Raw genomic sequence first — 14121 nt, 5'->3', positions numbered from 1 at the left:
ATATCTCTCGGGATGTATAGCGGTGTGAAATCCCTCCAAATCACCACGTCGTTCCAGCCTTGGAGATCGTTATCTCTCGCCCTTTTTGTGGCTTTTTTTTGTGCTTCATACCAAAAATCACGCAACCTACTTTCATAGTGACAAATTAGATTTTAAAACATAATTTTTTTTTAAAAAAGTATCGTATTGTTTCCGATGTTACCTAGTTCCTGCGTGATTTTCCCACACCCTCCTCACAACATTGTCAAGCGCGCTGTCCTAGTCGAATTTGTGTTGTGTATAAATAATTTATTTAAAATAAAAATAATTTTTTTTTACAATTATAATAATAATTTATTAAAAATAAGCTGGAAATTAGAAATTAACACCAACCTCAAATTTGTCAAACCATGCATCGATATTAGGTCCCTATTTAAGATGTCTGGAAACCTGACTCTATTAAAATAATGGAATCTCCACCAACGATTTAAACGCCAATGATATTACTCGGGCGAACTTAATGTTTGTGAACCTGAAAAATAAATTAAGTTAATGAAATATTGATTAGTTGTTAATGAATTATGTCATAATTAAAAAAAACTAAAACTGAAACAAACTTACATTGAAAGGTCGTCCTTCCAATGTGCCATGTACTTGCGGGTGAATTGATTCTGCTATGAAGACGCACCGCCTTTGTGCTGTGAAACCGCGCTAGAAGAGGCAGCATCGCGAGTTGGCGTAGGTGCCTCTTCTTGATCGACACCTAAGGACATGTCATCCTCACTGCTAGAAGAACTAGCTGTGACCATATGTGAGCGACGAACTGTTAATTTCGTTCTACGCATCTACATAATTTTATACGAATAATTACATGATTAAATTCAATTCTTAAAAAACAATGCGGCAGCACCTCCCCTATACTGGAAACTACCCAAAGATTTCAAACCTGCAAATATTGACAATATCATGCAATAATAGAGTACAATTGAGATAAAATAATTAAATTTATTCCTATATATTCAATTACTAATTACAAGTTAAATTCAACCATAACAATTAAAATTCAACAAAGTATTCAATTATTATGGCAATACAAACAATAAAATATATTCAACAAATTAAAAGAAAAAACTATAGACTTTAGGAATAACAAATGCTTACCTTAATAATGTGTTTATTTCAAGACTTTATCTATATTATAAAAATGCACCAAAACAAAAAACACAACAAAAATAATAATAACTAGAACAAAGAAAATATAAAAAAATAAAATCATTAAGCATATTAAATGGAAATACATGCCTTTTAATTTGTTGAAGATATAACTAGAGATTTGAAGCAAAAAACAAGAGATTTGAAGCAAATGAGAGGAAAAAAAACAGAACGAGAGCTGTGAAACGAAGCAGAGGAAAAATGAACTGAAGGGTCGGTCGCAGGGATTTATAGCGCAGTTTTACCGATGGAATCCCCAATGGACAATTTAAATAATATTATTTTTAGTTATTATGTCGGTGAATTTTTAAAAATCCGTCGACAAATTTTGAATTTCGCACTAATTTTTTTTTAATTACCCTCTATAATTTTTGCATTCCGTCTAAAAATGCACGCGGGCATTAATTATACATCCTTTGGAATTCGAACTGTCCGTCGGTGATTTTGTCAGTAATTATGAACTGAGCTGACAAATGCTGACGGCCTCTACCCGTTGGGGATAGATTTTGTCAGATATAGTTGCATTTCCAGTAAATACAACTCTCTGTGAAATGCCAACGTACTATATCTGTCAGTATAAACGTCAGTGATAATGGAATTTCCAGTAAATATTTTTGCAACTCTTTGTAAAATGCTGACGGACTGTATCCGTCGGTATCAACTCGATGATTGTGCACTGTGCATGAAAGATTATGTTTGTATTCCCTATTTATCTTCTTGCAAACACTTAAATTACAAACTGCCCATCGCACAAAACAATAATAACAGTTAACACTTATAAAATAAATATTTTGTATTATAAAATATCATCCATAATATATATATTACATTATAAAAAAAGTGCTTTACACTTTCCTTGATTCTAATAGTTAATCAGAATTTTCTTCTTCTTCGTCGTCAATTGAATAATCATCAGCTCTATCGCAATTTTTAATATGGATATCATCATCATCATCTTCATCGACATTTGCTTGTCAGCTAGAGCTCAAAATAACATTCAACTCCTCTGCGTCAACATCAACAAGACTATCATAAAAAACACAAAAAATTGAATTTTCTTCCTAGTCAATCGAAGGAGCAACTCGATATGATTCAACCAACTCACTAACTTGAAAGACTTCATCTCACACACTTGTGTCTTCGTTCTCATCCTGAACAATCTCGACATGACCCCTGGGTTTTGTTTTTAAAACCAATAACCAATTAACTCTTGATCGATCCTTTCTAAAGAAAGGAGTGTATGTGTAATAAACTTGTTGGCTGTTGGCATTACTTTGCAAAAACAAAGACATCGTTTATGTTGTGGAGTCTAGCTTTTGATTAATTTCAACCAGACCATAGTGAGGATCTATTTTGATTCCTCTGTCAGTGGTGTCATACCAATAGCATTTGAATAAAAACACTCAATTCTGCTCGCTATGATATTGCAGTTTGATGACCTCTTATAATCTACCATGGTAGTCAACTTCTAACCACTACAAGTTGATCCCTTAACACAAACACCGCTGTTGTATATCATTCTTCCATGCCCGTATTCTTCAGTATGGAACACTTATCTATTGATAAAATACCTATTGTAGCACTTAACTTTTCTTTCAGGGCTCAGGCTTAGTGAAGACAATAACATAGCAACACTCCTTCTCATTTGATAAACTTTGTATATAATGTACAACATGAATAGTAAACGAGAATTTTGTAACGACATACAGTATCTTTGCAAGAGATAATGAGTTTGTTATAGTACTTACATGTGTTCTGAACCACATGGTAAATTGTTCATCTTGTAATTGAAAGATTTGAGATTCGGTCAGCTGTGAGTTATTGGACAGTAAATATTATCGATGTTGCCTGCAAGGTTGTTCCAAATTATATGAGTTTATGATATTACAATATATAAATAGTATATTCTTAACAAAGTTTAATTAGTAGTACATATACTTACTGAATAAAAGGTCTCAGCTCATCACAGTTAAATAGAACATAATTGTGTGCTTGTCTGAACTCTATTTCCGACAAATATCTTCCCCTTACGGTATTTTTAGGTGTGGGTCGTCCAGGATTGGAGAATATTGACAAGTTCCCACTAGAAGGCACTTCACCACCATCATCATGCCGTGGAACGCGATTGATTCTCATTCTCAAATAAGGTTCGAAATAGTACGAGATAAATGTTGAGATCTCCTCAACCATATAGGCCTCACATATTGAAGCTTCAATATGCACCTTGTTCTTAACCTTTTTCTTAAGATTGAAAAGTACTTGTATTAAATTAATCATATATTTTCAATTAAGAAAAACAAAGAAAATACTTTTATATATGAATTACATTATAACTGTAATATCTAACCGTTCGAATGGATACATCCATCTATACTAGACTGGTCCTCCAACTTTTGCCTTAAACGCTAAATGTATATGGAGATGCTCCATTGAGTCAAAAAATAATGAAGGGAATATCATCTCAAGTTTGCATTGTATCTTAACGATATTTGTTTCAAGCCTCTCAATGTGATCAACATTCAACTTGCTGGAGCATATATCTCTAAAGAATTGACCGATCTCCGCGAGTGCATCTCATATCCCTTTTGGCAACAAATCACGATAAGCTAATGGAATGAGTGTTTGCATAAACACGTGACAGTCATGACTCTTCATTCCATACAATCTGCATTCCTCCATATTAACGAACCTTGATATGTTTGAAGCATGTCCATTGAAAAAAAATAGACTCTTAAGCCATTTGTAGACTAGTAGTTGTGCATATTTCTCTAACACGAAGCTTGCTCTTGGTTTTGCGACCTGTGACCTATCACAAACCAACTTCATATTTTTACGGTTACAAAATAAAGCTATATCCAATCCAACCTTGATATTGTTCTTTGTCTTCCCCTTCACATCCATAACGATGTTGAAATTGTTCTCAAACACGTTCTTTTATATGTGCATGACGTCAAGGTTATGGTGAAAGAGATTGGTCTTCCAATAAGGAAGCTCCCAAAAGATACTTCGCTTTACCCAATTATGGATCAAATTAAAACCAGGAAACTTCTCCTTACCTGATTAAAGACCAAACACAATGTCATCATACTCTGATACAACATTATGCAATTCTTCACTAGAAAGACGCGGGGGTGCAACATCCTTTTCAACTTTTCCAACAAAGAAATTCTTTTTGTTCTTTCTGTACCTGTGATTCGGTGGTAAAAAACGACGGTGACAATAAAAAAAAAAGAAGCTTTACCTTCGTTTGTTAGCATGAATGCCTTGTTGTTTTCCATGCAGTATGGACATGCTAGTTTTCTATGCGTGCTCCAACTAGAAACCATATCATAAGCTGGAAAATCATTGATAGTCCACATCAAAGCCACCCTTATAACAAAATTTTATTTCCTCGATATATCATAAGTCAAAGTTCCGAAGGACCACAACTGCGTTAACTTATTAATCAACGGTCGAAGACAAACATTTATATTCTGGCCCAAGCTGCTCGGACCGGGTATGACATTAGATAAAAACATGAACTCCGGCCTCATACACATCCCTGGTGGCAAGTTATAAACCGTGAGTATGACCGGCCAACAAGAATAAGGAGCAGCAAATGACCCGAATGGGTTGAATCTGTCTGTACACAACCCAAGACGCATGTTTCTTGATTCAGCTGAAAAATAAGGATGCACACTGTTAAAATGTTTCCATGCTTCGCCATCAGAAGGATGTACCATCACTCCATTAACCACATCATGTGATTGTTGCCATGTCATGTGCTCAACAGTCCTTGGTGACATGAATAACCTCTGTAGTCTAGGTGTGATTGGGAAGTATCTAAGTTTTTTATATGCCACGAGAGTCTTTCCCCTGCCAGTTCTGGGTTTCTAATAGGAATGTCCACATGTCATGCACTCGGTCAACTCAGCATTTTCAAGGTAGTATAACATGCAGAAGTTAGGGCACGTGTTAATTTTCTGGTATCCTAAACTGAGGGGTTTCATCATGGACTTTGCAGCATATAAGTTCATTTTCAGCCTGTTCCCTTAAGGTAAAATGCTTCTCGTCCATTCGATAATTTTGTCATAACTAGCCTCACTCAACCCGTGATCTGACTTGATGGTGAACGTCTATGCTACGGTCGATAATTTATTGTGGTTCGTGCAGCCATCCCACAATGGTTCGTTAGAATCTTTCAACAGATCAGAAAACCTAGTTGCATCTGCATTAGGTTCTTCTTCTACTATTGGGCATTGACTAACATTACCTTGATTCATTCTCATTGCATCCATAATCATATTCCTGTAAGGATTATTATTGTCATTTGCAACTCCATACATGTTGCTAGCACTAAAAGTTGACCCAACCACCCTTTCTCTTATGCTCTTATTACGAACAAATAGTTCTTCGTGTGCATACCAACACGGGTAATCCTCCATGAACCCTTTGTATAGAAGATGCATCATGACAACATCTGGATGCAGATACTTTTTATTTTGACACTTCCTATATGGACACCTAATACTGCCTCCAGTAAAATTTCTCGGAATAGATGTTGTGAAATTAATAAAACCCTGAACCCCGTTACAATAATTCATCCTCCGCAATCCTTGGGGTGAATCTCGATACATCTATGAACGATCATCCATGACTTCTATCGAACATCTATAAAACTGTGATGACAACATGCATTAATTAACTATGTTAGGTAAATAAATTTGCAAAAATATTGGTTTACCTCGAGATTATCCAACAAACTAATTAAAACTTCTCATAAATATTCATTATCAATTATCAATGTCCATACAAATTTATACATATAAATTTACGGAAATTACAACTCCGCAATAACATTGATAAAAATTAAAATGGACCCGTTAAACAAGCTATTAATTATTTCATCACAACACATGTAATTCGGTAATTCAACAAAGTTTCAACAATTTACAAACAAATATAATTTTACAAAATCTAAAACAAACCATAACAAGTACAAAATTATACATTCATACTACAAGTTTGTTTGAGAAATAACAATAAAACATGTACACACATTAACAAAATACATATACTAAAAAAACAATAAAATTGACGTTTAAATGTTAAAATTAAAAAAGATAGATTTACTTACAAAAAATGATAAAATCCACAATAAATCAGAACATGAATGTTGTGATCACAAAACTTAAAGAAATATGACTTGTGTTGAGAAGAGGGGGATTTTTTTGTGGGGGTGGTTGTTTGCAGTTTGGGAGGGGAGAGTTAGGATGGGGAAGAAGAAGAAGAAGAAGAAATAGCGGAGGGAGACAGTTAGCAGAGTTATGATATATTAACATTTGCCGATGGAATCACCGACGGACTCATTCTGTTGGTGGTTCCGTTGGCAATTCTAATGGTGAATTAGTCATGTCACTGTACAGAGATCTTGGTGAATCCCTTGGTGATTTCATTGGTAAAATCGCCCGCAAAAACTTCCACATCAGCGAACCGCCTTTTTAAAAAAAAATATAAATATTATGTCTGTAATTTCGTCGGTATATACCGACTGTATTATTCCGCTGATACATACCTACCTAATTACAGACGAAATAGTATCCAGCAGTATATATCACCGCAATGTACCGATATAATTATTCCGTTGGTTTTAGGCGAATTTCTGGTAGTGATTTGAGAACGGATGAAATATTTTCTCTAATACACCTAGGGTGATGAATCCTCTCTTGATTACTCAAATACATTCATATAGTTTATGTTATGCCTAATATCTACATGTTTGTTACTCTTGATTATAACGTGTAGTTAGGATCAAAACATAACACTTCCTATATAAGATAACTTAATGATCTCAAGTCTAAAGATCACTTACACAACTATCATGTGAACATTTCCATAGACATAAGTGAGCTCTCCATATGGAATTCTCTTACGAGTCAGTTTAGTATGCATGTCATTTGACAAGCACTTACATATTAATTTCAGGTATCCCTCATACTTCAGTTTATAAAAGAAGTTGATGTCTTTCATACAGTAAGGAATATAATATGTATTGGTCTCAACAACTCTAATTAATATCAAGTTTTAATAGAACATTTTATAATTATAACAACTTTTTAATTTCATTTGCAAAGTATTTTTATCCGATGAACTTTATGTTTACTCTAGATTCATTAATTAAACATTAGATTCCTTAATCAAATATAAATGAATATTAAAGATAAGAAAAGCTTTTATTAATAATAAATATATTTTACGTAAATAAAATCAGTATTACGTGTAACCAACCGATTAGCTACAAAACATATTTACTGAGATGGTGACCTCAATGAAAGTTGAGATTAAATGCCCATTTTGTGGGAGTGGTTTCCTTGAAGAGATGGGCAGCATGAGAGAAGTCAATAACAATGGCTTTGATTTAGGATTAGAAGTTGCATTCTCTCTATGGGATATACATTCTTTCTGGACCTTATGGCTGGTCTCGACACTTTTGGTTCACATAGTATAGCTCAAGATCATATTAGCAATGATGAGAATAACAGCGTAAAAGATGGATGGATGTTATTATTTTCTGACGGCGAATGAATTGTGACTAAGAAGCAAGAGTTGAGAAATCAGGAGCTCGAGCATTTCTACTTGTTTTTCTATGAGATTCTAATTTCAAAGAACTCATATCTACTTGTTTGGAAGTTTGTTTTCTATTGTTTTTCATAATGTTTTTAGTGCTGAAATATATTAAAATGATATTTTTTTATTTTTTAAAAATTAATTTTAAAATTAGCGTATCGAAACAATCCAAAATACATATAAAACATTAACTTTTATTAAAAAAAATTAACTTTTTTAAAAATATAAGTTAACCCGTGTTTCCGAACGGCTGGCAATCGGCGTACTCAATTACGTGAATGCACTGCATCTTTTGTGCATTTAGCACGTGTATCATTGGAATTATGATTTAATAATAATAAAAAAAAAGTTTATCGCCTTATTTGAGAAGGCAAAATGAACAAGCGGATTGACTAAACATTGTGAATGTTTGGTGAAGCGGTTGAGAGAGATCCCTAATTATTTACAAGATATGGAATGTTGTGCTTCTTTTATTATTCCAATCTTGGGAGTAAAGAAACAATAGCTTTTATAAAAGATTTTTGGCTCGGTGAAAGAAGACTTAAAATACAAGAATACAAAAATTAGTTACAATCTTTGGCTTTAGTAGTAATTGAGGGTTAATTTGATGGTTCGGACCTTCATCAAATTCATAACTTGACTTGGATTTGAGAATAATAATTATAAATTATTTCCATTTTAAAGTAGTTGTTCTATAACCTAATCATGAGTTTTAATTTATTTTTTTCTCATAACCTGTAAAGTTTATTCTATATTAAATTATCTATAAATTATAATAAACTAAAATAACATAATATAATTAGAAAAAAATCACTCATGCTAGCACTATTAGTTTACGTCTCGGCGCTGTGTTGCGGGTTGGATTAAAAAAAATTAAACTTAAAAAAAATATCCAAGCTACAAGGAATTTTTTAACATTATCATTAAACCCGGTCTAACGAGTCAAACCTAAAAACTCTTTACTCGAGTCTTTGTCAAATTCAGCTTTTCAATGAATTCATGTGGGAGTTGTTCTAATGTAACTTAATTGACTTGACGGATTCAAAAATAAAATAAAAAAAATCAAAGAGCAAAAAAATAATATAAAAATCAAAGACCATATTTGTAACAATCCGAAATTTCCATATAACTTTTGCATTTCTAATCATTTTGTATGAGTATAATGGGGTAAATATTTTATTTTATTTTGGTGAAATTTGTCTAAATAATACATTTTATTATTGATCCTTTAGGTTACCAAATTTATAGCAGAATTTCCCCTATAACTTATACATTTCCTCAATTCTTTTCTTAATAACACAATTCAATTATTTGGGTAGCACAACTTACCACAACTTACCAAATTTGTAGCAGAATCCTTTAAGTTATCAAATAACTCTATTACATAAACGCAATAACTTTCAGCCACCCATCAGTTTAATTATTTCTCAATTCGATTCTTTTTCATCACTTCTTACAATTCATCTTATATTCTTTTCATTTTTCATTTAGAGAAAAACATATGTGAAATGAATATACACACATGATATACACAACAAAAAAGACTCAATTATCAAATGTCAGAAGTACACTTATATCATTTTAGTACATTTCCATGTGAAGTTATTAACATAATTATAAGTATTCATAATACATAAAGTAAGTACCTAACATAATTATAAACAGTAAAACGACACAATCAGCTATGATCCACTTCGTGATATCGACTTGCAACATATATAACATTATGAGAGTTATTAGTCATCAAGAAAACTTATGCCCATGATTTTTCACAAGGAAAAGAAATTGTTATGTCTATTAAAATTTTAACACTAATGTTCAACACATTCAACTCAAGTTCAATAATACATAAACTTATATGACAATATTCGTGCTCATCATTGTAAGCAAAATAACATTATGATTTAGCAACTAGCTATAAAATACATGTATGTGGTTTCCATAAAGGAAAGAAATCAATATGCTTATCTAAAATTCTTTTAACATCGATTACATCGTATACATATCGAATCACGCACTAGCTTTCATGACGTCTAAGTTCATATTTGTCACTTTCAACACTGTTTTTACAGCAAATTATATAATACATTCAATTATGAGGTTACTGGCTACATGTCACTATATAGATACTCATTTTCTCAATTTTTGATTCCTTGATCAACTAAATAATATTTCATTTTCTTGTCATTTTCGTTTCAATATTAAAAAAAATATCAGCTTCAATTTATTGTTTTAATAGAAACAGAAATTCATCAATAATAAAATGAAAACAAACCCTAAAGTACAAAGTGTTAAAAAAACACACTAACTAGTTTTCTAATTATAATAATAGTGGATTTTCTAGTTATAATAAGAGTGGATTCGAGGGTTTTTTTTTTTTAGTATTGTCAGAGAAATACCATCCATGTCAGATTTAAATCTTTTAAAGAATTTTAAGGAGGGAGCATACTATAAACTATAATAGCAGTTTGAGATGAACTCATGCATGTCCTCAGCAGCTAATGCCGGCAGCTTGACGCTTGAGGGCACATCCAATAAGATAGATATATTATCATTGAACGAAGAATCTCCATGATGACAACCTTCGTTGACATGGCTGAAGGGGTAACCCAAAATGCGTGCGCGCAGCTACAGATTCGCTATCAAAGCATCCTGCATCAAACGAAATTATTTTTTAGGACTCTTCCGGTGGCTCTACAAAGTTGAGACGTCAGAATTTCCTTCTCAGCATTAACATCAAGTTTTAAATGTGGCTCAGCAGCCAGCACTCACACTAGCTGCCACAAAATCAATACTCTGATTTCAATAAAAATATCTGCACTATATCATGTCTATTCCATTTGAATTTAATAGGTTAGATTCAACAAACACGACACAAAGAAACATAAAAAGATCTCAATACAAATTCATGGATCTACTGGAGATACACGATGCTCCAGCTCCATTGATGCATGCTTCCATTGCATTTTTTTCCCCTACTAAACATACTTGATTTTGTGAGAACTCGTCCAAACAAAAGGGATATCAGAAGTTCCATTCTGTCAATGGCGCTTACAAGTGGGCCATTTCAAAATCAAAAATCAATCTGAGTTTCATTTGGAAAGGCAAACATCAAGCAGCTGGAACCTTTTTCCCATCTTCAATGAAGTAAATGGCGGTTTCAGGAACCTGAAAGGAAAAACAGTGGAATGTAAGCCAGTTAAGCATGAAAGAGAGATACAAAACATTTATAAGGCAATTTAAAGTTTAAACAGATTGTTTTTAAGAACACAGTGAAGTTCTACTGTGAAAACAAAAACCCATTATTCATTAGTGACGCACACGCAGTATACTTCTACTAACAATTGACAGACGATATTCATAATGGAAGCACACAAGAAGCTTTCAAACAAACGAAAGCCATGGGCATTAGTTAAGCAACTTTTGATTTTGTAAATTTCAAACATCATTTTTGTTCATACAATTATAAATATCAGTAAAATTGTTCGAATGAACAAAAATCACATAACATGAACATGATCTACTTGTATAAATATCCAATAAAGAATAACAGGCCATTTTTCACGTTAGTAAATGTAACACATGCTACTCATAACATAATTACTATAGCATAATTTATGAATCAAAAGGCAGCAGAACCATTATAGGAGCAAAAGGAAACTCTTGCCAAGTCTGTAATCTTTGTACAGACTAGCATGAATCTTTCACCAAGAGAATTGGATATTTGAAATCTTTCTTCAGCATCATCATCAAACCATAACTACGTTGGCAAAAGCAAAGACTATCACATGTAACTCAAAAGCAAGAAAATAAACTTTCAAGACAACGCAAAACTTAAGAGTGAATTCTCCACTTGCATGCGTGCATGGCTCTCTATTCAGGATTGGCTCTAAAAGCCATAGTTTTGAATGTCTTGAGGTTTCAAAATAAAGGTCTTTTAAAATTAACTAAACTCCCACAAATCAGCTTTTGACTCAAAACTTTGGTCAACTGACTTTGGACTTCTTTCATATTCATAATTCAAAAACATGCTACGTCTAAAAGAAGAATGACAACTAAGAAGGATGTCAGGAAGGAGATAAGGACAAGGTAGAAAATGGTTGCTAGAAGAAATTACATCAGGCCAAGTCTCTGTGATAAATTCCACGATATCGTAAGCTATGTCTCCTTGAACATCAATCTGTTCCTTCTCTGTTGGACCCTGAAAATGAACAAGGAATAAAAAAATTTATCATTCAGAGGAACAAAAAGTGATGAATTTGGTTAATCATAGGAGGCATTTGGTGCACCTTAACAACAGATGCTCCAGTAGCAAACTTCTTCCCAAGCTTTTTGGAAGCATCACTCAATTTAATACCTGAACATAAATATTTCATCATAAGAGATACAACTAGTAACTTTAGCAATTAGTAATTAACGCAAAAAACCACAAGATAATGATTTGAAGCCAACACAGCATCAGGCTTACCAAATAGGTCCAATCCTTTAATAATGGTGATACTTTTGCGCTTGTTGCGAACAACCTTTTCAATTACAACTTCTTGTCTTACCTATAGGAATAATGCAAAGTGAAATAAAAATGCCATGCAGTAATGCCAGATCATTATAATTTTAGTTAAAAATTAAATCCAGCACAAAATCATCTCGTGAACTAAAAGGCCAATAGTCACTAATATTTTTCCTCAATGAGACAAAAACCATCCAACAAATGTGTTCTATAAGCACTTCGCTCTTACAGTTTCACTTCATCCACACATCTTTGCCATCATATAACAAAAAGCAAACCTCTAATGCAAGCCACTTTGGGATTCCAAGTTACAGAGGAGGTGGAAAATATGACAGAAAGCAAATGTGCCACATACATGATCAAATGCAATAAAGCAAATTGAGCATCATCAAGTTACAGAGGAAGCATGTCGATGATGGTTGCTAGTTAACTTATTAAAACAATTTAATTTTATGAATTGAAATTTCACATGCGTTTGGCCAATCTCAAATGCAATGCTATCAAAGAATGAAAAGCTTCCAAGACACACAAACAGGTCCTTACTTTCTTCTTGATTTTGCCACCTGGAAGCCTTTTCACTTCTTCTTGCTTAGATGATGATGTCTCTCCTGAAACCAAAAGGCAATGAACAAAAAGGTAAAATTTTGGAGAACAAAAGTAATCATGCCCCGTGTAATGTTTCTCGACACAAACACCCATTAAAATCTCATACTGGGTAAGTGTAAAAAACAAAAGTTACCAGAGTGAATAGAAGAAGCTGACCCATCAGCACCAATTGAGGAAATTCCAACTGAGTGCAGTTGCTCCGAAACCCTCCCAGCCTCCTTTTCGTCAGCCTCTGCCAACCAAAATGAAAAGATCAATTCTTTGCGTCTTAAAATCAGTCATTACAGCAGGAAACAAGCAGAGGTCTTCTGGGTTTTCGAGATTGAAACAAAAAAATAAATAAATAAAAGTTCATACCTTTAAGGAGATCAGGGTAGAGTTCAGGGGCGTTTTTGATGAGCCAAGGTTTGCATTTCTCGAAATCAGACCCGAATTCACAATACTCCGCAGGGAGAGAGCATGTTGGGCAGTATAACACTTTCACTGGATCAGGTTTCTCTGCCATGGAATTCTGGGAGTTTTGATAGGGGTGATCGGGATTAATTTAAGTACTATGAAATATAATTTGATGCCCAGACCAGAGGGGAGGAAGAGAACCTGATTCTTAATGACACATCTAAATTCTTAAAGTTTTTATATTGCTTTTTTTTTCTTAATGTTTAGCACTATTTTTACATAAAATATCAAGGAACCCTAACATACTAATTAATTTTATATATTTGCTACGTCTAAAAGTCGAAGACAAAAGCAGTAAATTATAAATAATTAACAATGCTCGAGCTGTTTTTACATTTTAAATTTTAAAAGTGTTTTTAAAAAAATTAAAAATTTATTATTTTTAATTAAATTATTTTGATATTTTTAGATTATTTTAATGTGTTAATATCAAAAATAATTTTTTTAAAAAAAAATATTATTTTAATATATTTATAAATAAAAAACACTTTAAAAAATAATTATAACCATACTTCCAAGCACACTCGTACCATCAAATCTAACCAATAATTTTTAAAAAAATAATTAAAAATATAATATTTAATGAAAAGTAATAATAGAATAAATATAGAAATAAAATATATTTATAATCAATTGAAATGAATAAAAAAATGAAATTAATTTAAAACAATAAAACAACTCAATCATTCACTTAAAAATGAGTTGCTGTCCCTTTTTTAATTTGATAATCCATCTGAGATCCTGGTAATCATAAT

General features: G+C 32.7%; 1 protein-coding gene across 1 annotated transcript; it reads right to left on the bottom strand.

Annotated features, from left to right (window-relative positions):
* Positions 1-10597: 10597 nt before the first annotated feature.
* On the bottom strand, positions 10598-13546 carry LOC7476654 (translation machinery-associated protein 22). The gene is made up of 7 exons (XM_002324731.4): positions 13268-13546; positions 13044-13142; positions 12848-12912; positions 12266-12347; positions 12087-12154; positions 11915-11998; positions 10598-10965 (listed from the first exon to the last, which is right to left on the bottom strand). Exons 1-7 carry the CDS (start codon positions 13413-13415, stop codon positions 10909-10911), a joined length of 603 nt encoding a protein of 200 aa, XP_002324767.2. The 5' UTR covers positions 13416-13546; the 3' UTR covers positions 10598-10908.
* Between the last annotated feature and the right edge of the window lie 575 nt (positions 13547-14121).

Source organism: Populus trichocarpa, chromosome 18 (assembly GCF_000002775.5).
Source record: "Populus trichocarpa isolate Nisqually-1 chromosome 18, P.trichocarpa_v4.1, whole genome shotgun sequence".
In the NCBI taxonomy this organism is placed as follows: domain Eukaryota; kingdom Viridiplantae; phylum Streptophyta; class Magnoliopsida; order Malpighiales; family Salicaceae; genus Populus; species Populus trichocarpa.
This window is presented reverse-complemented; position numbering and strand designations above follow the sequence as displayed.

Excerpts from the sequence above, each read along its gene's own strand:
- LOC7476654 (XM_002324731.4), bottom strand. The coding sequence starts at position 13,415 with ATGGCAGAGAAACCTGATCCAGTGAAAGTGTTATACTGCCCAACATGC. Across the intron at positions 12,913-13,043 it reads AGCTTCTTCTATTCACTCTG|GAGAGACATCATCATCTAAG; the intron begins GTAACTTTTGTT and ends TTTTGGTTTCAG. Across the intron at positions 11,999-12,086 it reads CTGGAGCATCTGTTGTTAAG|GGTCCAACAGAGAAGGAACA; the intron begins GTGCACCAAATG and ends GTTCATTTTCAG.